Source organism: Salmo trutta, chromosome 5 (genome assembly GCF_901001165.1).
Source record: "Salmo trutta chromosome 5, fSalTru1.1, whole genome shotgun sequence".
Taxonomy (NCBI): Eukaryota; Metazoa; Chordata; class Actinopteri; order Salmoniformes; family Salmonidae; genus Salmo; species Salmo trutta.
The window spans coordinates 25994586-26021163 of record NC_042961.1 but is presented as its reverse complement, the minus strand read 5'-3'; the positions used below and the strand labels follow the sequence as shown (position 1 = coordinate 26021163).

The 26578-nt window shown below is 42.8% G+C and overlaps 1 protein-coding gene across 2 annotated transcripts in view; it reads right to left on the bottom strand.

Annotated features, from left to right (window-relative positions):
- Positions 1–2715: 2715 nt before the first annotated feature.
- LOC115193958 (gamma-aminobutyric acid receptor subunit pi) overlaps positions 2716–26578 on the bottom strand; it is a 64761-nt gene continuing 40898 nt past the window's right edge. For both annotated transcript variants that reach the window (XM_029753118.1, XM_029753117.1), the window contains exons 3-10: positions 18910–19022; positions 17460–17527; positions 17078–17295; positions 14055–14137; positions 7944–8081; positions 7450–7602; positions 3657–3847; positions 2716–3344 (exon numbers count right to left, since the gene is read on the bottom strand). In XM_029753118.1, coding sequence (XP_029608978.1) covers positions 2976–3344; positions 3657–3847; positions 7450–7602; positions 7944–8081; positions 14055–14137; positions 17078–17295; positions 17460–17527; positions 18910–19022 — 1333 coding nt within the window. In that variant the 3' untranslated portion in view covers positions 2716–2975. The remainder of the gene's footprint in view (positions 3345–3656; positions 3848–7449; positions 7603–7943; positions 8082–14054; positions 14138–17077; positions 17296–17459; positions 17528–18909; positions 19023–26578) is intronic.

Genomic DNA, 26578 nt, shown 5'->3' with positions numbered 1-26578 from the left:
TATGGCGAAAATGAGATTAACACAAATGTTAATGTTGCATTCTGGCGAATTATTTCAAATATAAACTTCCATTATGTACATTAATTAAGAGAATGCATTACGATGATCAATATCATCATCATGAAACAAATCATTATGTTGTTATTCTATGCTCTGGACAACCTGCTTGTCAATGGCTTTACGGAAATGGGTGAAAGCATTGTAACAAAAAAAATGCACTTAATATTTAGGATATAAACAAACATGCATAGATTGTGAGACTGTGTCTGTCTGCACAGGACTATGGAATGTTGCGGTGTTCCTTTTGCATGCTGATATAGCATGCTATTACCTTCGATGGAGGATTTTTCACGCAGCAATGGGAACTAAGAATTAATAATTTCATAATGTACACAAAGTCAAAAGAGAACCATGAAGGATTACAAATCAAATTGAAATCTTTGGTCCTTTGGTTATTACTTAAATGTGAAAACATTATCGGGAATATATGACATTCGTCATCACACACAACACTCACACGACAGAGAACAAGGACATTGACAAAAGATTGAGGGAGGAAGCTTTGCATGTTAGTTCAACATGCAAAGCTTCCTGGATGATGAAACGATGATTGATGACATCCTGTTAAAATACAGTAGCGGTTGCACCGCGTGTCCAGTAGGAGCTGTGTATCCACACCATTCTATTGCATTATTCCAGTTAAGGTGCTGGCAGTTGTGTCCCTTGTAAAACATACTGGAAACAGAATAGTATGATGAAAAATTAAATAAAATGGTTTATAGGTGCCTTTGAGAGTCAATTTCCATAATGTGGTAGGAGAGAGCCAAGGCTAGTGGATTTATAATGGCAATAAAGTGAGAGAGGAAATGGTAGCGAGGGGGGGTGAGAAAGAAAGAGAGTGGATGAGAGAGAAAAAGAGAGAGTGAAATGTCTTTATTCTTTTGAACTTTTGAGAGTGTAATGTTTACTGGTAATTTTTGTATGTTTATTATCTATTTCACTTTCTTTGGCAATGTAAACACAATGTTTCTCATGCCAGTAAAGCAACTTAAATTGTTTTGAGAGAGTATTCAAGGTTTTAAAAGGCTTCTAAAGTTTGACATTTGTACTTTAAAATGTCACACTTGATTTGCAATAATGAAAAATGTATCAACCCCTACAAAAAAAGTAATTATAGTCCATATAATAATTCACATTTCATGTTGCTGCAGGATAATTTTCCTGCTGTATAAAACTGGCTCATATTAACCTGTTGAGGATCTTATCCCGATCTTATCCCGGTATTGGGATTCATTGTCATGTGACCATGGCGGGGAATTCAAAACTGCAAGAGTAATCATTTCAAAAAATCAAATAATCAACTATTTTCCTCCATTTGAAAGATATATCTCCTAAATCTAACCACGCTGTCCGATTTTCAGAGGCATTACGGAGAATGCATAAAGTTAGGTTATGTGAGGAGAGTACATTGACAATAGCTGCGTGTAATGTTTAGCCAATTCAAAGAAGGGCATCAACAGACAGAAAACTAGCTAGAATTATGCACTTACCTTTGACAATCTGCATCAGATGACACTCATAGGACATTATGTTATACAATACATGCATTTTTAGTTCCATCAAGTTCATATTTATATCCAAAAACAGCATTTACAGTCGCGGTGAAATTCAGAATTTTTTTCGGCTCGAATGCACCCAGTGAATCCAGCATTACAAATCACGGAATTACTATTCGAAAACATTGGTAAATTATAATATTGTCATTCAAAGAATAATATATTATCATCTCGTAATTGCTACCGAAGGGCCAGATCTCAAAATAACTTTACTGGGAAATCACATTTTGTATAAACTGGGTACTATGCTAACAACAATAAGCTATATGCTAAGCTAAGCTAAGCTATACCGTTAGCATTAGCATCATCTAATATCGATAATAACATTCTAAATATCCCCTTACCTTTGATTATCTCCATCAGAAGGCGCTGCCAGAGATCCCAGGTCCAGAACAAATGTGGTTTCTTTTGACAAAGTTCATAATTTATGTCCAAATAGTTAGCGTTCAGTAGGCTCCCACAAAATGAGGTGGGCAGTGTAAAGTCACGTCGAAAAACTAAAGAAAACCTAGTAAATAATCTATTTACGTTTGTTTAAACATGTCAAACGTTGTTTAGCACTAATCTTTTGTTCCATTTTTAACGTGAAACATCAGTAAACATCAGTAATATTTTCACACAACCTATCAAGTGTCTAGAATAAACGATAATGACAAAGGCACTCTTCTCAGATTCATGCGCAGGCGCAAAAAATGAAGTGATGACGTGTCAACTTGTAAGCTTTCTAATTCGGTGTGTATTTATCACAGATGCTTCAAACAACTTTCTAAAGATCGTTGACATCTAGTGGAAGCAGTAGGAGTTGCGAACTGAATCCTTTCTCACTGTGGTATCTTTAAAACAATGACACTAAATAGTACAGTCACAAAATTCTCATTTTTTTTAATCTATTTTTCACAGGTTTTTGCCTGCAATATGAGTTTTGTTATACTTACAGACACCATTCAAACTGTTTTAGAAAATTCAGAGTGTTTTCTATCCGAATGTGTTAATAATATGCATATCCTAGCTTCTGAGTTGGTGTAGGAGGCAGTTAAAAATTGCCACATATTTTTTTCAAAATTCTCAATACTGCCCCCGTGGCCCGTAGAGGTTAAGATCCTACATCTGTAGGTCGTCTATGACCATCAGCAGGCGAGAATAAAATAACATGGAAATCAATCAATTATGAACGCTGTAATGAGCTAAATAAGGTATAATAAATGTGGCATGGACATTTTATTCTCCTAAGGATGTTGACTGTACACTATCCCTCACTCATGACATGAATGTAAAAATGTGCATTTTTTGAAAAAAAAAAAAACACATGTATGAATCACAGACAGAAACATACCCAAACACACTCCCACACCCCTGTGATTACAAGTACAGGTAGTATGTCCAATAGAGGAGGTTGACGAATACAAAGGAGAGGGGGAAGGTCATCCTGGAGTAATTGTCTATTAAGTGGGGATTCTCCACATGGCAACAGTTTGCAGCTTTGCGCAGGACCTTGCGGAGGAGGACCAGGACCATGAGGCATCGGTTGGGGGGCTCCTCAGGGGCCTCAGGCTTGGGCTCACTGCCAGTGGGGCTGGAGGGGCAAAGTACCAGCTCAGCTGTGGCCGCTAAGGCCGCTTCATCTACAGCAGCTTTCTCCTTACGCCTCTTGGCCCTGTTGTTTTCAGCGGCGATAGTGGTGACCATGCCATTCATCTCCTCGTCAAAGCCTCCCATCTGGTGACCGTACTGGAGGAGAGGAGGGAGAGAGAGTGACAGTGAGAAGAGGATTGAAGAGTCGCCCCAATCAACTGATGTTCTCATCTGAAATAAACAGAAAAATGGTGGAGATACTTACATCCATACAGTACGAGCAGATGAAACATGGCAAAGGTGATGAAGATGATGATTCTGATAATGATGGGATGATGACAACGATGACGATAATAATAATGCTGATGATGACAATGATCAAGATCATGTAAATTATTGCAATGCTAATGAGGATGAACATGACAATAATAACCGCATGACTGACATTAACAACACTGAAGGCCTCACCATGACAATGTTGGCGTCGGGATGGTTAAGGGTGCAGAAGTGGGCCACGGCGTACTCGATCAGGGCTCCGAAGATAAAGCTGAAGCAGATGCCCAGGTACACATCAATGGCTTTGATGAAACAGTTGGCGTTAGGCAGGGACGTCCTCGCACCCATCATTAACGTGGTCATGGTCAGAACCGTGGTCACTCCTGTCACAATACACAACACAATGGTTGGATGATTCATTAAATGTTTGAAATCATCAAGATGTCCAGTGTCCTGAAGTTTTCATTTCAATTCACATATAACAACACAAACCCTAAGGCTTAATGACGGACTACATCTGTAGTCACTCCACACATGAGGAATTGAGCTTGAGTTGACTTACCTGACATTAATACATTGAACAAAAATATAAACGCAACATGCAGCAATTTCAAAGATTTTACTGCATTACAGTTTGTAAGGAAAATCAGTCAATTGAAATAAATTCATTCGGCTCTAATCTATGTGTAACCCTCTCACCAGGCTCGAATATGACTCTCACAATATTAACTTATGCAGAGTATCTCAGCAGCATGGGATGTTAGGTGAGAAGGACATCTCCAATAAGAATTCCTATTGTAAACTATCTTGGGTTATGACAATAGGGTATTAACTTCAGATTAAATGATTATTGGTTTCTGTTATTGAATCAGGATAAACCATCCCATGCATTAAATTAAATTGAAACAATCAATGACTCCACCAAGGCAATATACATAACGTTCCATATGTGTATTAAAACCTTTTCAAACACAAATACATTTTTAGACACAACATCAAAAGAAATAAAAAATAATCCCCAATGAGTTGTGCACAACCCATGTCCAAATTATTTCAAGTTTGCTTAAATAAACCGTTGGCGCGCGTTTGAGCTAAAAAAAAAATGAAGACACCCAAAAATATCCTGAAGCACCTCACGTTGTGGTTACTCACTACTTGGTCGATATTCCCTCAGCGAAGTATGGCAGTTCCATGCAGGTTTCCTCACAAAGTCCAAGGCAAGCACAGCTACCCATGCAGACAGTACTCCTTAGCCGTAACCGATATCCCATGGGAACACGAACTCGTTAAGCTTCCCAAGCCATTATCTCCCGGTGTCACTCGATGCTAGGCTAACCTCAAGGCAAATACTGGCAAATACCTCCACGACGAGACGGTAGCTTCAGTCTTTACTAAGTTTTAACAAAATTATAACAACTCTTTTATAAAATAAAACATGTACTTCCCTTCATATCTTAGTAGGTATGGGTTTTGTTCTAGTTCTGTCGTCTTTTATAATTTTTCTTCACCAACCGTCCTAAGGTAAAACGTCCATCCTTTCATCAAGGTCTTTTTCCCTCTCTTTTTTCCCAGGCCTCCCGTTAACCAGGTCAACTCCCATTGGCCACAACTTAACAAGCGACCTTATTGGTCAAAACTTAAACTTCAAAATAAAACAAACTATTCATTTATACATTAAATAAATATTTCTTCAAAAAGCATAATGCATTAACAACATTACAGTTTAGGAGCAATTCAATTGTCTTTTAAATATAATACCAATTAATTATAACAAATAAACTCAATACCTGGTTCAAACAAGGGTATTACATATGGATTTCACATGACTGGGAATACAGATATGCAGCTGTTGGTCACAGATGCAGTAACTTAAAAAAAAGTAGGGGCGTGTTGTTTGACAAAACTGCACACTTTAGAGTGGCCTTTTATTTTCCCCAGCACAAAGTGCACCTGTGTAATGATCAGCTTCTTGATATGCCACACCTGTCAGGTAGATGGATTATCTTGGCAAAGGAAAAATGCTCACTAACAGGGATGTAAACCAATTTGTGCACAAAATTTGAGAGAAATATGTTTATTGTGTATATGGAAAATATCTGGGATCTTTTATTTTAGCTCATGAAACATGGGACCAACACTTTACATGTTGCGATTCTATATTTTTCAATGTACATCAGGCTAGATGTATAAGTAATATTACAGTTATGTGAAGGTAAGCTAACAGGAGTATGAGTCACTTGTGGAACAGTCTGTTTTCTCTAACCGCCTGCATTCTACAGATGAAGGATCTCAATTTGATCACCCTTTTGCAGGATAACTTTCCTGCAATGCAGGATTTTTTTTTACTTATAGTGTATTTTAGGTTCAAAACAACAAGCTCTCACAGTCTCACGTCAGAATTAGACATTCTTCCATGTTTCTCAAACGTCAAGTTTCAAGTGTTTGGTTACTTCTCTGTATCATTCCAAGTTTAAGTTAAGGCATTAACTCCGAATTCTTAAGGTTAGGAATGAACTCCGAATGGTTAACCTGTCTGGGCTAGGGGGCAGTATTTTCACGGCCGGATGAAAAACGTACCCAATTTAAACAGGTTACTACTCTGGCCCAGAAACTAGAATATGCATATTATTAGTAGATTTGGATAGAAAACACTCAGAAGTTTCTAAAACTGTTTGAATGGTGTATGTGAGTATAACAGAACTCATATGGCAGGCAAAAACCTGAGAAAAATCCAAGCAGGAAGTGAAAAGTCTGAGAATTGTAGTTATTTTTATTCTCTATCGAAGCTACAGTGTCTGTGGGGTGACGTTGCACTTCCTAAGGCTTCCATTGGCTGTCTAAAGCCTTCAGAAAGTGGTTTGAGCATTTTCCTGTCACTGGGCAGATAATAGGAGCTCAGTTACTGAGTGGTCTGCCTGGCAACAAAGGGATTGGATATGCTCGGTCCCGCGAGCGCGCCCCTCCTTCTTTTTCTTCTTGAATGAATATTCTATTGTCCGATTGGAATATTATCGCAATTTTACGTAAAAAAATACCATAAAGATGGATTTTAAACAGCTTTTGACATGCTTCTAAGTACGGTAATGGAACATTTTGACTGTTCGTCTCTCGTTCCGCACTCGCGCGTTATTATGCCTTTGGATAAGTGATCTGTACGCACGAACAAAACGGAGGTATTTGTACATAAATATGGATTATTTCGAACAAAAACAACATTTCTTGTGGAAGTAGGAGTCCTGGGAGTGCATTCTGACGAAGATCAGCAAAGGTAAGAGCATATTTCTAATACTAATTCTGAGTTTAGGTTGCCCCGAACTTGGCGGGTGTCTGAATAGCTCACCGTGATGGCTGAGCTATGTACTCAGAATATTGAAAAATGTGCTTTGTCCGTAAAGCTATTTTAAAAGCTGACACAGCGGTTGCATCCAGCGGTAGTCTATCTATAATTCTTAAAATAATTGTTATATATTTTGTCAACGTTTGTGATGAGTATTTTTGTAAATTGATGTGCACATTGACCGGACGTTTTGGTGGGAATACATTTACTGAACATCACGTGCCAATATAAAATGCTGTTTTTGGATATAAATATGAACTTTATCAAACAAAACATACATGTATTGTGTAACATAATGTCCTAGGAGTGTCATCTGATGAAGATCATCAAAGGTTAGTGCTTCATTTAGCTGTGTTTTGGGTTTTATTGACACATGTCCTTGCTTGGAAAATGGCTATGTGATTATTTTTGTCTATGTACTCTCCTAACACAATCTAATGTTTTGCTTTCGCTGTAAAGCCTTTTTGAAATCAGACAATGTGGTTAGATTAACGAGAAGTCTATCTTTAAAATGGTGCAAAATAGTTGTATGTTTGAGAAAGTTGAATTATGACATTTTGTTTTTTTTTCCCCCACGTAACCCATAGAAGTTAAGGTAAGGCATCTGCTTGGTGGGTGTGCTTCCTGGTTTGAGGAGCAGTGGTTTACCGATACAGATCCTTGCGGGGACAGAAGACTGGCTGATCCAGAAAGAGACCCAGGAGAGGACCACCAGCAGGCTGGAGGGAACGTACGTCTCCAGGATGAAGTACAGGATGCTTCTCTTCAGCTCAAAGTGGAAGATCAGCTTGGGGTAGTGGCCTGTGAGAGAGAGACAGAGTGAGATAACAGCACAGAGACATGAGAACAAGTGTGCAAGTAGAACCCAAAGGTTCCTGAAGGTTTCAATTTACTACCAACCATCAATTTAAAAGATGAACGTGGCTAACATTTATTGGTAGATTATAATTTACGTTGAGTTGCTTGTCATGCCCATAATTGCCAAAAGCTTCTTGCTGCTAAATATCATTTTAGGCACCCCTAACTAAATGTGTCACGCACGCTAGTGCTTCATCTGTCACAAGAGACTAAAACTAAACAGTAGCCAAATGGTAGTATATGTGTGAAAGGATAATGTTAGAGGTAGGACGTGAAAGTTGAACCTGTTTCATAGATGGCCTCAGACGCAGAGGTGTAGTGGTCCTCTACTGTGTACTGAGCCAGACGCAGCGTATCCAAACCACTGACCGACTCATTCCCTCTGGTCCAGTAGAACATCACATCATTGATGTTGTAGCCCCCTGTATAGAGAGAGAGAGGGAGAGAGAGAGAGAGAGAGAGAGAGAGAGAGAGAGAGAGAGAGAGAGAGAGAGAAGAGAAGAAAGATGATGTCAAGTCAAAAACAGCAAGATAGGTAATGGGGATCTATTGCACTAAGTGGCTATATGTTTTGAAATAGCACTTTATCACACATACCAATGTACTACTTATGCATCTAAAATACAAACTACCATCCATAAAATTATTAATAAAGGTTAGCTGGTCACTGAGCTGTAAGTGTGCGACAGCCACAAGCAAGCTTTACAATGTTAATGTTTTATTCAAACTACTTTTTATTAAATATGTTTATTTAAGTAACGTACAGCAACAGCCCTCCATTGCACATTGTGAAGAACTGACAGTAAGACTGAATAGGAAATGCTAATTCAAATGCAGGGCAAAAGAAGGGAAAAAAAGAAGGCCCGAAGGAAAGAACGGCAATGAGGACATCACTGCTTTAACAGTTTCCTTCCTGCCTAACACGACAGCGGGTGATTCATACATATTTCACGTCTTATATACACTGCTCAAAAAAATAAAGGGAAGACTTAAACAACACAATGTAACTCCAAGTCAATCACACTCCTGTGAAATCAAACTGTCCACTTAGGAAGCAACACTGATTGACAATACATTTCACATGCTGTTGTGCAAATGGAATAGACAACAGGTGGAAATTATAGGCAATTAGCAAGACACCCCCAATAAAGGAGTGGTTCTGCAGGTGGGGACCACAGACCACTTCTCAGTTCCTATGCTTCCTGGCTGATGTTTTGGTCACTTTTGAATGCTGGCGGTGCTTTCACTCTAGTGGTAGCATGAGACGGAGTCTACAACCCACACAAGTGGCTCAGGTAGTGCAGCTCATCCAGGATGGCACATCAATGCGAGCTGTGGCAAGAAGGTTTGATGTGTCTGTCAGCGTAGTGTCCAGAGCATGGAGGCGCTACCAGGAGACAGGCCAGTACATCAGGAGACGTGGAGGAGGCCGTAGGAGGGCAACAACCCAGCAGCAGGACCGCTACCTCTGCCTTTGTGCAAGGAGGAGCAGGAGAAGCACTGCCAGAGCCCTGCAAAATGACCTCCAGCAGGCCACAAATGTGCATGTGTCTGCTCAAACGGTCAGAAACAGACTCCATGAGGGTGGTATGAGGGCCCGACGTCCACAGGTGGGGGTTGTGCTTACAGCCCAACACCGTGCAGGACGTTTGGCATTTGCCAGAGAACATCAAGATTGGCAAATTCGCCACTGGCGCCCTGTGCTCTTCACAGATGAAATCACAGATGAAAGCAGATTCACACTGAGCACGTGACAGACGTGACAGAGTCTGGAGACGCCGTGGAGAACGTTCTGCTGCCTGCAACATCCTCCAGCATGACCGGTTTGGCGGTGGGTCAGTCATGGTGTGGGGTGGCATTTCTTTGGGGGGCCGCACAGCCCTCCATGTGCTCGCCAGAGGTAGCCTGACTGCCATTAGGTACCGAGATGAGATCCTCAGACCCCTTGTGAGACCATATGCTGGTGCAGTTGGCCCTGGGTTCCTCCTAATGCAAGACAATGCTAGACCTCATGTGGCTGGAGTGTGTCAGCAGTTCCTGCAAGAGGAAGGCATTGATGCTATGGACTGGCCCGCCCGTTCCCCAGACCTGAATCCAATTGAGCACATCTGGGACATCATGTCTCGCTCCATCCACCAACGCCACGTTGCACCACAGACTGTCCAGGAGTTGGCGGATGCTTTAGTCCAGGTCTGGGAGGAGATCCCTCAGGAGACCATCCGCCACCTCATCAGGAGCATGCCCAGGCGTTGTAGGGAGGTCATACAGTCACGTGGAGGCCACACACACTACTGAGCCTCATTTTGACTTGTTATAAGGACATTACATCAAAGTTGGATCAGCCTGTAGTGTGGTTTTCCACTTTAATTTTGAGTGTGACTCCAAATCCAGACCTCCATGGGTTGATAAATTGGATTTCCATTGATTATTTTTGTGTGATTTTGTTGTCAGCACAAAAAAAAGTATTTAATACGATTATTTCTTTCATTCAGATTTAGGTTGTGTTGTTTAAGTGTTCCCTTTTTTTGAGCAGTATATATCAGGTGGAAAAAGTACTCAATTGTCATACTTGAGTAAAAGTAAAGATACCTTAATAGAAAATGACTCAAGTAAAAGTGAAAGTTACCCAGTAAAATACTACTTGAGTAAAAGTCTAAAATGTACTTAAGTATCTGTCACACCCTGATCTGTTTCACCTGTCTTGTGATTGTCTCCACCCCCTCCAGGTGTCGCTTATTTCCCTGGTGTATATATCTCTGTGTTTCCTGTCTTTCTGTGCCAGTTCGTCTTGTATGACTTTCAAGTCAACCAGCTGTTTTCCTGTACTCCTGCTTCTATTATCTTTTGCTAGTCCTCATGGTTTTTGACCCTTGCCTGTTTTCTGGACTCCGTACCCGCCTGCCTGACCATTCTGCCTGCCCTGACCTCAAGCCTGCCTGCCACTCTGTACCTCCTGGACTCTGAACTGGTTTTGACCTTTTGCCTGTCCATGACCATTCCCTTGCCTACCCCTTTTGGATTGTTTAATAAATATCAAGGCTCAAACCATAGGCCTCCCGTGTCTGCATCTGTGTCTCGCCTTGTGCCCTTATAGTATCAAAAGAAAAAGTCTAAACCATTTAAAATTCCTTATATTAAGCAAATCCGATGGCACAATTTTATTTATTTTTTTTATTGATGGAAGCCAGGGGCACACTCCAACACTCAGACATGATTTACAAACAAAGCATTTGTGTTTAGTGAGTCTGCCAGATCAGAGGCAGTAGGGATGACCAGGGATGTTCTCTTGATAAGTGTTTTCAATTTTCCTGTCAAAATGTAATGAGTACTTTTGGGTGTCAGGGAAAATGTATGGAGTAAAAAATACATTATTTTCTTTAGGAATGTAATGAAGTAAAAGTTGTCAAAAGGATAAGTAGTAAAGTACAGATACCCCCAAAAACTACTTAAGTAGTACTTTCAATTATTTTTACTTGAGTACTTTGCCCAACTGCATAATCCTACAGTCCAGCTTACATAGGATTTAGAAGAGCTCACAGTGACACTTTATAACAGTGCACATAAACATTTGTTGTAAAGTGCTTACTCAATGTATACTGAAATCTGGAAAGAAGGTTCAGGAGGGCAACTTAATTCCCTTCAATATTATTTATTGCTGACACGTTTTAGAGCAAGCTGTTTACTTTAATGGGCCTACATTTATAAGGAATAAAGCCATAAGCTACATAGGATCAACATTTCTTCCTGATAATATGGCTACAGCGCCGAAACAGAAAAGTCTCAAAGGTTCAAAGCCCAACCACCTGGCACTTCAGGCGGGCTAAAGCAAACACTCAAATGATTTTAAATAGCATTTGAACCCAGGTCTGCTCCGAAATACACATTTTCTATCCCCACGTCAACCTTGCCTTTAGAGATTCATTATGAGACGTAGTTTAGTAATTGACCTGCAGAGGGAGACGTAGAATAAGAAGCCCTACGACACGGCTGTGACTGGAGGAGAAGAAATCTCCATTAAAACGGGACACACAGAATCCCCATTTCCTGTGTGCTTCATTACATGAAATACTCATTATCTTATGGCTCTTACTCTACCCTCTCACCATCTCCCGAGAGACAAAACATGTGTGGAAATCCAGGGAGTCATAAGTTATTGAGGAAAGTGTGTTTAATGTAATGCAGAGCACCCTGACGAAAAGTAACAGAGACATTGAAGCCGCTGAGGATCTCTTGTTGTAACTTTTTCAGTGTTGTTATGTTTTCCCTATTACCAACGGATTGCAGAACTCATGATATTGTGACTGCCGGGTCAGGGCAATGTGCAAATTTGGTATGAAGCATGTGCCGGCGCCGTGGTCCTGTGCAATAGCGCGGGAATGGTTACATTAGGAAATTAGGGGCTGTCTTAAAGTGCTCTGAAGCCTGAAAAGTGTACTGCACTGCAGCCTGGAGAGATGAAAGCTTTTGCCTCTTAAAATATCCTGCTCACTGAGACACTGAGATGAGGGCATCTTAAAAATGGCTGCATACAGACTTTTAAAATCTTCAAAACCAAATCTCGCTACAGTGTCCTCCACTGTGGTGAGCGTGGTCTCATCATTAAGCAACAATCAAACATGGCTGTGAATGTCTTCCGACTCCAGGCCTTTTCTGCTGTCAGTAGCCACTAAAATATGTCACCGCCATATCTATCTAAACACCTGGTGCTCGTCTTGTCTTTAAACTTCCTTGTTGGAAGTAAAGTGTGGGCTGTGGAGAGAGGAGGAGCGGGGTGCAATGTTACATTTTTGGCAGCACATTAAAAAGAATGAAACCTCACAGTCTGGCTCTTTTCAGTGTGCTGCTGAAGCAAGGCTGTGGGAGTCTGGGATGCACAGTATACGTTTAACCTGGCAGTAATGTAAAGGGGAAAATCCTTGACTTACCTCGACATGTATTGAGTGGGATGAGTGGGACAGGAGCTCCCTCTGGTTGAGTTTGTTGTTGACATGACGTTTGAAGTGTTGCTTTGGCAGCGATTTGGCTATAGCTTAGCACGACTTGCTGTCATTAAAGAGTGTGGAGGTGAGCGAGGAAGAGGGAGGGAGAGATAGTGGGAGAGAAGGATGAAGAGAGAAAGAGAGAGCGAGGAAGAGAGAAATGAAGGGAAAAAGAGAGACTTCTGCTCTAAACCCTTTGCGTTCCTCCCTTGCTAGCGCCCTGCTGTTTTGAGCTTATGTAACACAGAGCTACAGCTAGAGCTGAGGCTGTATCAGAGACAAGACAGGCGTGATCCCAATATGTGGATGGCTGGTGAGGGCTGGTGAGGGCTGGTGACTAGCGTGAAGAGGGTTTTGGGGCCAGCCAAGGATAAGAAGCTGGGCCCACGGGGGCAGACACTGTCCCTGTTTCCATGAGTTACAGGCAGCTTTGGGTATGACCCAGTTTTGCCTTATATATAATAAAATAAATGGGGAAAGTACACCTACACATGAACACACCCCTGCTCGCTTTCTCTCTTTTTCACACACACACTCTCTCTCTCCCTCTCTGTTTTGAACAAAACCATCAAACCTAATCAAGCCCAACAGCTCCTTTCCTTAGTATTACAGTTGCCAAGGCACCCTAGTAGCAGCTTAGGCAGAGAGCTCTGTACATTTTCTTACTATTTATTCACTTTCAAGTGTTTTTCTGTTTGAAGTCTAAGTCTATTTGTTTCCTGCCCGTGAATTCATGGCAAATCAGCTTTCTTAAAATAATAAACAACAAAAAATAGGCTGGTGTATTCGAACCGAATGAAAACACACTAGCTAGCCAACTAGGCAACTAGCTAGCTTGGTAGCATTACTAGCTAGCTAGTATGTTTTGATTTGATTCTAATACACCAGTCTATTTTTTGTTGTTTCTACACTCTCCTCGCTGACAGTGATGATTTCACTGCTCAGGAGATTTCCTCTAAAGTTATGTAGTAAGCTGACTTTCATCATTATCCTGAGTGTATGGAGAGCTCAAAAACGTAATCTCGTTTTAAAAGACCAGAGAGAGTCAACGGCTACAGAGAAGTCGCAGTCAGACGGCGGGGACGGCGAGGCACCGGTGAGACACCTTGAATGGAGAGGGAACTGTGTTGACCATATACTCCCTCTGCTCAAGCTATGTGGTTCCCTCTTGACTGTTGCTCCATCTGATGGAGGCTTCAAACACTCAAAACGTTCAACTCTTGGCTGACAATCATAGTCCAGACCTACTCTGTCATGTAGCTGTTTTATTTTTTTTTATTTTTTGGTTTTTCAAGTGCTTTGAGATTCTTTCTGTAATGAAAAGCACTTTAGAAGATGAATAAATCATTATTATTATTACTATTATTAGACAGCCACATGTTTAGCTGTAGAAGTTCATCTGAAGTGAAATCTTACAGCTCTCCAGTTGCAGAGTGCAGGTCTGCTTGTCCATGGGGTACTTGGTCAGGTCCATGTTGCAGGCCACAGTGGTGGTGATCCTGGAGAGATGAGAGAAAAACGCAGGTCAACACTTGTCAACCTCAAAGGTTTCTTTCCCCCTCGCTGAACCACCTCATTGTTTACCCATGTATTCCTTCTGGCCTACCTCTGAAAGCACTACTACAACTGTTTCTGTCCCTGGTCTCTCCTCAATCCTAACCTTCGTTTTCAGATATCTCATTTAACCCTTTCCCTATAGAACCCTCTTTCACTCTCTATCACCCCTTCCTTGCTCTCCTCCTGCCCTCCATATCGTGCCCTCTGTCTTCACTGGAACTTCCACCTCTGCACACAGCTCCTCTTGGACAGACCCATGTCCCCGGGCATTGGGCATCCATATATGGAAAATACCTTCATGATTCTACCAGGGGTAGGCAACAAGATTCAGCCGCGGGCCGGTTTTTGTCGGAGTGGATGGTCAGGGAGCCTGCAAATTGACCACAACTAAGCCCAAAAAGAGATTGAATTTAAAAATAACAATTATTTCATACCTTGATTACATTGAGATACGATCACATACAGTGGTGTCCGAAATGATTGACACCCTTGATAAAGATGAGCAAAAAGGACTAAAATAAATAATTCAAATACTGAGCTACATAAATGGTTCAAGAAATGGGGAAATTATATTATTTATACTAAAACAACTGTTCAGAGAAATAATAATAAATACAACTTTTTTCTCCAATAGGTAGGGGTCAAAATTATTGACACCCTGTTTTCAATACATTTCAATTCTTCACCTTGCATGGATAACGGCACTGAGTCATTTTCTAAAATGTTTTATGAGTTGGAGAACACATTGGGAGGGGTGTTAGACCATTCCTTCAGGATCCTTGATATCCTTGGTCTGAGCTTATGGACTACCCTCTTCAATTCAAACCACAGGTTTTCACTGGGGTTCATTTCAACGCCAAGCCCACCACTGGTGTGTGTGGCCAAAGAGCTCTATTTTCATGTCATCCAACAAATGTAAACACCTGGAGTTCGCTCAATGGCATTGGGACATGGATTGGAACTGGTGCTTTGGTCAGATGGCATGAAAATAGTGCTTTTTGGTCACGCGCACCAGTGGTTTGCATAAGCAGAAAATAACCCCATACTTACTGTAAAATATGGTGGTGGATCTTTGATGTTGCAAACACACATGCAGTCACACGCATATGCCATGCACACTGTACAAATACAAGCAAAAGTAAAGCTCACACATATAGATAGATTGGCATGAAATTAACCATACACATACTGTACCAGTAAAAAGTATGGACACACCTACTCATTCAAGGGTTTTTCAAAATGTTACTATTTTCTACATTGTAGAATAATAGTGAAGACATCAAAACTATGAAATAACACATATGGAATCATGTAGTAACCAAAAAAGTGTTAACCTGTTTGGGCTAGGTGGCAGTATTGAGAATTTTGAAAAAAATATGTGCCCATTTTTAACTGCCTCCTACACCAACACAGAAGCTAGGATATGCATATTATTAACCCACTGTTCCTAGGCTGTCATTGTAAATAAAAATGTGTTCTTAACTGACTTGCCAGGTTAAATAAAAAATCAATGTCCATTGCTCAGGTTTCTTGGCCCAAGGAAGTCTCTTCTTCTTATTGGTGTCCTTTAGTTAGTGGTTTCTTTGCAACAATTCGACCATGAAGGCCTGATTCACGCAGTCTCCTCTGAACAGTTGATGTTGAGATGTGTCTGTTACTTAAACTCTGTGAAGTATTTATTTGGTCTGCAATCTGAGGTACAGTTAACTCTAATTAACTTATCCTCTGCAGCAGAGGTCATTCTGGGTCTTCCTTTCCTGTGGCGGCACTCATGAGAGCCAGCTTCATCATAGCGCTTGATGGTTTTTGCGACTGCACTTGAAGAAACTTTGAAAGTTCTTGAAATTTTCCAACAACAAAGGAGTGGCTCAAGAAGAAGCACAAGAAGGTCCTGGAGTGGCCTAGCCAGTCTCTAGGCCTTAATCCCAAATCTGTGGAGGGAGCTGAAGGTTCGAGTTGCTAAACGTCAGCCTCGAAACCTTAATGACTTGGAGAAGATCTGCAAAGAGGAGTGGGACAAAATCCCTCCTGAGATGTGTGCAAACCTGGTGGCCAACTACAAGAAACGTCTGACCTCTGTGATTGCCAACAAGGGTTTTGCCACCAAGTACTAAGTCATGTTTTGCAGAGGGGTCAAATACTTATTTCCCTCATTAAAATGTAAATCATTTTATAACATTTTTGACATGCATTTTTCAGGATATTTTTGTTGTTATTCTGTCTCTCACTGTTCAAATAAACCTACCATTAAAATTATAGACTGATCATTTCTTTGTAAGTGGGCAAACGTACAAAATCAGCAGGGGATCAAATACTTTTTTCCCCCACTGTATACCCCTATAGAAAATTCAAAGTGTGTCAATAAGCAGAAGACATGCTGTTCGTTCAGCACCACCCCATCTGGGGTGCGTTCAGTTCGCTTCAACGTTTGCCTTGTTGCGTGACGGTTTGTACTGAACAACACATTTAATTTGAGGTACATTTGCTCCCGCTTGGTTGGTATGGTGAGGCGTGGCCTGATCAATAATGGTTTGACCTCCTGAAATCACAAAACTGCTAAATGTATCTGCCATCTGGGCCAGCATAATCACAACGTTTTTCAACTGATCGTTCAGTATAGTGCTGTTTCCGTTGAATTCAATGTTGTACACCGCTCTGTCGTACTGAACGCAACCCACTGTAAACAAATCTTTGTAAATAAACATTTGTTGTTAATTTACCTGCCTGGTAAAAAAAAATGAATAAATGAAAAGGGGACCTATCTAATTCCAATAGTTCAAGGACTTTGCATTGTTGGATCCATCTGTGTGTGTCTGTGTGTGTGTGTGTGTGTGTGTGCGTGCGTGCGTGCGTGCATGTGTGTGTGTGTGTGTTTCTCCCACCTCAGGGCGTAGAGCACCGTTCCATTGGGGAAGATCCTGATCAGCCTGTTCTCCACAGTGATGTCATGGAGGAAGGACTTTTTGGAGTCTACGATGAAAGTGTCTGGTACCCAGAGCAGCTCCACCAGCCTGCCGTCCAGACTCAGGCTCTTGTTACCCTCAAACACCAGGCGCTCGTCTGTCCAGCGCTGACGCAGGAAGATAGTGGCCGTGTAGTCCTAAAGTTCAATTCCAAAGGTCACCATAGTGCAGTTGTACTGCAATAACATTACAGCTTCAAGTCTAAACACTGATTATGTAACATAATAAACATACTGGAATGTAATATGTATTTTATTATCACAATGTATAATGTGTCATATGACACAGGAAGTTGTCTCACCATGTTGATCTCTGATATGGTGTCAATGCTGGCAATGTCCAAACTCATGCCCACAGTCACTGGCCCATCTCCAGAGATGAGAGATCGACACACAGAGAAAGGGTGAGAGGGGAAGGAGAGAGAGGAATAACAGACAAAGAGAATAGAGAGAGAGAGAGAGATGTCCTTGCTTCACTTTCCGTGTCAATAAAGTATACTGAATTGTACTCAACACTGAGAGAGGGAGGGACAGAAAGAGAGAAAGAGAGAAAGAAAGAACAAGGGAAACTGAACAATACATGAAAGAGAGGATTCAAAACACCGTGAGGAATCATAAAAGCAGTAAAATTAAAGTAGTGTTATTCAAAATGCCTCAAGACAAAAAAAGAATCATGTTTAAGAAACTTATTGCTGAATACTTGACATCAGTGGCAACAGCAAGAGTGTCGCATGCAGCCCCACACATATATGAATGCTCCTCTTTTCCCCCTCTCTCGTTCCCTCTCTTTCTTTCACTTACCCACTCTCATTCTTGTACTGTATAACACTGTAGTATTCCTGCTTTTGCTTGCCAAAAATACAGTTGCCTAACCTTTGTGCATGTGTAATCCTGTATGTATGTATGCATGCATGCATGGGTAAGTCTGGACCCCAGGAAGAGAAGTGGGTGCAATTGTAACAGCTAATTGGAATCCAAATAAACAAATACTTGCGTGCATACCAAGCTCACCTACACTGGGGACTCTAGAGAGAGAGAGAGAGTATGTGTACGTGTGTTTGTATTTATGTGTGTGCATTTCCATCCTTTCCAGGAAGCTGCCCTCTTGTGTGGGGTTCATGGCAATCAGGAGTGCACTCATCTCTGCTAATTACATTTGCTCTGATTCGGTTCAGTCTCAGCGATCACTAATCAAACGGTAGACACATTTAGAGGGATTCTCTGAAGCAGCAACAATGACAAGGGATTTGTGAGAACTACAAACACTGTGCGGAGGATCAAAGGCTACAATACCTTTATGTCACTGTCTCGAGGTTACACTGTATGTAAGGGATTCCGTAATAGGAAGTCACACTGAGTATGCATGGGAATTGTGTCTGCTCAGACAAATAACATACTTTGTCAGCTGCTTACTCTTGATATTAATAGCTTAGCCCTATGAATCAAATCACCATCTGTGTTTTGTATCATGTATTTATTAGTATTTAGTAAAAGCGAATGTTCGTCATTCACATACTGTGCATTGGGAATGAGATTGCTTCCATCTGCCAGGTAAAAGCTCAGGGAGATTTATGCTTAGCCAAAATATGGTAATATTGAAATGAATATGGTAAGCCACACAATCACACAGACAAAAAAAACACGCGCGCGCGCGCGCACACACACACACACACACACACACACACACACACACACACACAGCTCCTTTGAGCCTCATCTCATTTTCCAGGGATGTGTGCAAATTTCCCTTACTGTCAAAAAAAGGCCTGAGGTACTTGTTGTATCCTTTCATCAGCTTCTGAATGGTGGGAGGCAGAATCTCTCCCTCTTTCACTTCAGCGCTGAGCAGCGAGTTCTCCAACATCCTGAGGAGAAGAAAAGAACGGCAAAAGAACAAATTCAATCATTTTGTGTCCTTCCCCTCAGTGCATTTATCCTCAGTGCATATCAAATGGTTCCTGCTATTCAGCCTGACTATCCTATCTCTGTGCTTTGCCAGTTGAGCTCAACAGTACTTTCTGAATAACTTAAGCTGTGGTAAGAGAAGCACCAGATTAAAAGGCCTCCAAACAACTTGGAATGAAAAGGGAGAAAAGAACAAAACCTATTTTTCATAATTGGTTTACTTCAATCCCAACTGGGTCAGAATACTTGAAACATTCCATCATCAGCAATCTTCAACTCCCCCCTCTTCCTCTACACGCTTGACTCTGCTCATCTCCTGAGCTCAGATCAGCTTCCATATGCAGTTCCACTGATTGTTCTCCTTAAAGGCATGTAGCGTTGTAGGGAGATGATTATTTCTCCAGGGATTGAGGGGACAAGAACACTGTAGAACACATTCATGCACCTTCCCCCGTGGTGGTGCTGTCCGTTTGTGCATAACAATCTGGAATCTAAAAATGCTCGCAAATGGATGAAGCCCTGGAGCTTAGTTAGCAATGTAAGAAACATTGAAGGAAAGCAGATTAGGCCAAGTGTAGTAGGCAGATACAGTACATTCATCTCCATACGCTAGCAGGCATGTATGTGCCCTAATTGTGCTCACAGTCAACAGCCACTCATTTTCAGTCACTTGAGTTAATTATCTGTTCAAACAAGGTTAAAGGATTTTACTCATGAGTCCAAAGAGCATTCGTTGCTGTGTTGAATTTAAAGTCTATTTGTAGACTTTTCAACCCTGCCACAGTTTCAGAAGTTCACATAAAACTTGATGAATGCATACAGACAGTGACTTGTAACGGCAGTAGCGTTTGACACTATCTGAGAAAACTGGACTGTTTATAAGTTAAAAGGGATCTTAACTAGCTTTAAAAGCCTCTAGTAAGTGACTTTTTTAAGTGTGCTTTAGCTTCTAGTAATCAAATTCCCTACACAACTCTCAGACTCAACCATATTCTAACAATGCAAAGACACGTCATGAATCCAGATGAACTTAAATGCATTCAGGACAGTCTTTAAATAAGAATGACTTTGAGTTACTTTTTTTTTTAATTGGCAAGACAGGAGCACATTCACTAATAACACCCGAGACTTGTTCTACCTGACCATGTCAAAATCGTTTACAGGGTTCCGTGAGCAAAGTATTGATGAAACCCTTCCAGGAATGTGTATGACAGGCAGGCTTCACTCCAGCCCTGGAAAGGAAAAGCCATGTTTGTGACAGGGCCCTTCATTATGAAACTGGGTCACCTCGAATGACCCATACCTACACACACACAGTCACACACTCTCTCTAATACACACACACACACACACACACACACACACACACACACACACACACACACACACACACACACACACACACACACACACACACACACACACACACACACACACTCCACAGTGTGGCTGAGCTTGGAATCTATATGAGCTCACATCAGGGGTGAGTCCATTGAAGCAGCAGTAGCATATACACCGAGTGTACAAAACATGACATAGACTGACCAGGTGAATCAAAGGTGAAAGCTATGATCCCTTATTGATGTCACTTGTTAAATCTACTTCAGTCAGTGTAAATGAAGGGGAGGAGATGGGTTAAAGAAGGATTTTTAGGCCTTGAGACATGGATTGTGTATGTGTGCTATTCAGAGGGTGAATGGGCAAGACACAATATTTACAGTAAGGGCCTTTGAACAGGGTATGGTAGTAGGTGCCAGGCTCACCAGTTTGTGTCAAGAACTGCAACGCTCAAGTTTCCCGTGTGTATCAAGAATGGTCCACCATCAAAGTACATCCAGCCAACATGACTCAACTGTCACACCCTGATCTGTTTCACCTATCTTGTGCTTGTCTCCACTCCCTCCAGGTGTCACCCATTTTCCCCATTATCCCCTGTGTATTTATACTGTGTTTTCTGGTTGTCTGTTGCCAGTTCGTCTTGTCTCGTCAAGCCTACCAGCGTTTTTCCTGTACTCCTGTTTTTATTTCTAGTCCCTGTCTTCTAGTTTTCCCAGTTTTGACCATTCTGCCTGCCCTGACCCTGAGCCTGCCTGCCGTTCTGTACCTTTCGGACTCTGCTCTGGATTACTGACCTCTGCCTGCCCTTGACCTACTGTTTGTCTGCCCCCTGTTTTTGTAATAAACTTTTGTTACTTCGAACTGTCTGCATCTGGGTCTTATCCTGAGGTCTGATATCAACTGTCGGAAGCATTGGAGTGAACATGGGCCAGCATCCCTGTGGAATGCTTTCGACAACATGTAGAGTCCATGCCCCAATGAATTGAGGCTTTTCTGAGGGCAAAGGGGCTGGAGGTACAACTGAATATTAGGAAGGTGTTCTGGTTTGTACACTCATTGTAGTCTGCTGGGATCTATTATTTTGGAGTGAGATGGGGAGAGAAAGAAAAACAGGATGACAAAAAGAGAAAGCGCACAATTACGCGAAAGGTTCTGTCTGTACAATGAGAAAAATGCTCATGATGTGTCACAGTATCCAGCGAAGGTGGCACCCCTCCTCGGTCGGGCGGCGCTCGGCGGTCGTCGTCGCCGGCCTATTAGCTGCCACCGATCTATTAGCTGCCACCGATCTATGTTTCTGTGTCTTTTGGTTTTGTCTGTCTATCCCGCACCTGTTTCGTGTCTGTCAGTAGTGGGGGGTTATTTAGTGTGTAGTTTCAGTTTGGGTTCTCGTGCGGGATTGTTTATTGTTCACTCGGGACAGTTGTGTGTGTGTGGCCTGTTTCGCTGGCCTGTGTCAGCTTTATTGCCGGGCTGCGCCCCGTGCGCTTTTTCCTCGTGTTTATTTTGGGAATGTGTTTTCTCTGGCGGACTTTATTGAGCGCCCTGTGCCTTTCGGCTATTGTGTTTTTTCCCGTTGCATTAAAACACTGTTGCTCCGGCCCTCTGTCTCCTGCGCCTGATTCCGCATCTCCACTGGTCCTAGAATTCCGTGACATTATGATTAATCCTAGAAATCCTCTAGAGTCCACATCAACATTATGAGATAATAGATCATAAAATCATAAGATTGTTCTCCCATTAGATTTATTCCCCACCAAACCTATAACCTATTTCAGACCCAATTTCAACCCCTTTGAGGGGACGAAGGCAGGCAGACTGAGAAAGACTCCCACTACTGCCTGGCTCATCACTGTCCAAATGTCTACACTATAGAAACACTGGAGAAAGCATTCTCTCTCCTACCTGCCAAACAGTCTTTGGCTTCATCCTGTGAGCTCTGACATTGTATACAGAGAATGGGACCTTTGAAGGCCCCCAAGGGATAGTCTGGAGAATCAAAGGTTAATATTCCAAAAGGATTCTTCGGCTGTCCATATACAATAACCTTTTCTGGTTCCAAGTAGGGTTCTACCTGGAACCAAAAATAGTTATTCAAAGGGTCCTCCTATGGGGAAAGCTGAAGAATCCTTTTAGGTTCTAGAAACTAACTTTTTTTCTGACTGTGTACCAACACATACCCGCAGCAAACTATGGTACTAGTGGGCATTCTATCTATTCAATCATTCGCTATATTGTTAGTGTGTAATGTGTGCGTACTGGCGGCAGAGAAGTCAGGCGCAGGAGAGCAAAGACTATGTACAACGGAGCAGTTTAATAATTAAACCACCGTGAACAAACACAATAAATAAATACAATGGGACAAAACCCTTCGCACGCCAGACATAACATGCACAAACTCTTACAATCAACAATACCGGACAAGGGCATGTGGGGAACAGAGGGTTAAATACACAACATGTAATTGATGGGATTGAAACCAGGTGTATGGGAAGACAAGAAAAAAACAAATGGAAAATGAAAAGTGGATCGGCGATGGCTAGAAGACCGGTGACGTCGACCGCCGAACGTCGCCCAAACAAGGAGAGGGACCGACTTCGGAGGAAGTCGTGACAGTAGCGTGCCGACACTGGCCTCAGGAACGACCCGGAGGGCGAGGTGCAGGGTGATCCGGACAAAGACGGTGTAACTCCTACAGCATTGAAGGGTCCAACACGTCCTCGACCAGAACCCAGCACCTCTCCTCCAAACCATACCCCTCCCACCACACGAGATACTGAAGGCCCCTCGCCCAGCGCCTCAAATCCCCCCCCCCCCCCGATGTCCAGAAGGGGCAGAGAAATCTCCCGCACCTCAGACTCCTGGAGCGGACCAGCCACCACCGGCCTGAGGAGAGACACATGGAACGAGGGGCTAATACGGTAATCGGGTGGAAGTTGTAACCTATAACAAACCTTGTTCACTCTCCTCAGGACTTTAAATGGCCCCACAAACTGCGGACCCAGCTTCCGGCAGGGCAGGAGGAGGGGCAGGTTTCGGGTCGAGAGCCAGACCCGTCCCCCGGTGCAAACACCGGGGCCTCACTGCAGTGGCGATCTGCGTCCTCCTTTTGGCGCATCACTGCCTGCTGAAAGTGAACACGGACAGCCTCCCATGTCTCCTCCGTGCGCCTGAACCAGTCGTCCACCGCAGGAACCTCGGTCTGACTCTGATGCCAAGGCCGCCAGAACCGGCTATTACCCCAATACACACTGGAAGGGAGAGAGGTTAGTAGAGGAGTGGCGAAGCGAGTTCTGTGCCATCTCAGCCCAGGGCACGAATGCCGCCTACTCCCCTGGCCGGTCCTGGCAATAGGACCGCAGAAACCTGCCCACATCCTGGTTTACTCTCTCCACCTGCCCTTACTCTCGGGGTGAAACCCTGAAGTATGGCTGATCGAGACCCCCAGATGTTCCATGAACACCTTCCAGACCCTAGATGTGAACTGGGGACCTCGATCAGACACTATATCCTCAGGCACCCAGTAGTGCCGGAAGACGTGCGTAAACAAGGCCTCCGCAGTCTGTAGGGCCGTAGGGAAAGCGGGCAGAGGGAGGAGACGACAGGACTTAGAGAAACAATCCACAATGACCAGGATCGCGGTGTTACCCTGTGAGAGTGGAAGATGGTCAGAAAATCCACCGACAGGTGCGACCAAGGCCGTTGCGAAACGGGCAAGGGTTGTAGCTTACCTCTATGTATTTACCCACGTTCTCTCTTAACTCCAGGACCACCAACAGTTTTTGTTGTTGTTGCCTGATGCAGGACTCTTGTGCCAAAGGAGATACTCAGACCGAAAACGCCTCCATTAATTGCCACAGTTTAGACTACTGATAGATCAGCGTTCTAACTCCCCCTTGTGATAGTGTGGTGCAATGACCGAATGCCACCATCTACCACAAACAGTCAATGCATAAGCTCGTAACTTTTAATGAAGGAACCACTGTATATGCACACTGGTATGGTGCTGGAGAAAATGAATATGAGTTTGAAAAGTGGCAAATTTGTCCTTTAAATGTAACAACAAAATATTATTTACAAAATTCTATGTATAATATGGTTTTTGAACTCTGTTAAATTTTTACAAGCATGAAAGCTGTACTTTTAGATTATGGTTGACGCAGTTTGTTGGCCATCAGCCAATATGCATTTCTCAGCAAGTTCAAAGCACATGAATGTATCTAACTGGTATTTATGACTTCACAACTGGGAAATTCACACTTGCCACTTGGTTATGAATGCAGCATGACTATTGCCTTACTGTGTCAGGTGATGAAGCAGTAGGCAGGCAGGTGTACCAGGTCTGTCAGAGTGCATGCTGGGATTTGTCACTACACAGAGCAAGGCTTTCATCTAGGGAAAAGTGCTTGACTGGTGTATATTAATATTGTATTTTTATTTACCTTTTTCACAATGTCATGACTTCCTCCGAAGTCGGTCCCTCTCCTTGTTCGCGCCGGGCGAGGGGCCTACAGTATCTCGTGGACTGGGAGGGGTACGGTCCGGAGGAGAGGTGCTGGGTTCCGGTTGAGGACGTGTTGGACCCTTCAATGCTGCAGGAGTTCCACCGTCTTCGTCCGGATCGCCCTGCGCCTCGCCCTCCGGGTTGTCCCCAAGGCCGGTGTCGGCGCGCGGCTCCACGGGGGGTACTGTCACGACTTCCTCCGAAGTCGGTGCCTCTCCTTGTTCGGGCGACGTTCATTTTCAATTTGTTTTGTCTTGTCTTCCCACACACCTGGTTTCAATCCCATCAATTACATGTTGTATATTTAACCCTCTGTTCCCCACATGTCCTTGTCCGGTATTGTTGATTGTAAGAGTTTGTGCACGTTATGTCTGGCGTGCGAAGGTTTTTGTCCCATTGTATTTATTTATTGTGTTTGTTCACTGTGATTTTTATTATTAAACTGCACCGTTGTAACATAGTCTTCACTCTCCTGCGGGGAGTTCTCCCAGCGCCTCCACCAGCACAACCGGGGTCTCCACTACACGCCCCTCCTTCTCCGGGGCCCAGTGGGATTCGTCTCTCCCTTCCCCAGGAATATGAGGGGACGGCTGCGAACTGCCAGGGGTTCCTACTACAACTGGACCTATACCTGGCAACCGTCCACCTGGCTCCTTTGGGCCGTGAGAGGGTGTCCGCCCTCGTCTCGTGCCTCACCGGGAAAGCCCTGGAGTGGGCCAATGCCGTGTGGAGAGAGGGAGATGCGGCGTTGGACCAGTTTGAGGAGTTTACCCGCCGTCTTCGACCACCCGCCCGAGGGTAGAGCAGCGGGTGAGCGCCTCATCCATCTGAGGCAGGGGATGTGTGTAATAAAATCAATAATTGTGTACTAAAAATGTGAATATGTTTTTGCAGAGCATACAACTATGCCAACAACCATCCGTGGAGATCAGTGGACGAAGGGCTGGACAACAGGCCGCACCGAAAAAAAGGCGTGGTTCCACAGAATACCAACTGGGATGGATCCCGAGGCAAATGTGGCTTCTTCATCAACATCTTTATGCTTTCGTTAATAAAATAATTATAAAAATACTCTCGCCAGCTTTGATCCATGCCTGGGCCTGCAGAACGCAAATTTCTTTGTTTGTCAGACAAATCATTGGGTAGAAACTACAGAACAGTACAAACAAGAGAACACGCATGGTTATGTAATGTTCTGAAAAATAAATATATATATTGGTCATATTGGACATGGCTCCCAAGTGGCGCAGCAGTCTAAGACACTGCATCTCAGTGGTTTAGTCCCTGGTTCAAATCTAGGCTGTATCACATCTGTCTGTGATTGGGAGTCCCATAGGGTAGAGCACAATTGGCCCAGCATCATCGGGGTAGGCCGTCATTGTAAATAAGAATTTTTTTTTAACTGACTTGCCTAGCTAAAAAAAATGGTAATATGTTTCGTTTCGTGAATATGAATTCACATTTGTGGTGCCACTAAATAAACAATGAATTATTTAAATCAATATTGTCAATATTTTTATTATCATTAAAAAAATACATATAATGGAGGGAGGTGGGACAGGGAGTTAAAACCTGTTACGGCTAGACGGTAGCGGAACGTTTCGACAACATCCGGTAAAATTGCAGAGTGCGAAATTCAAATAAAATTATTCGAAATATTTAACTTTCATAAAA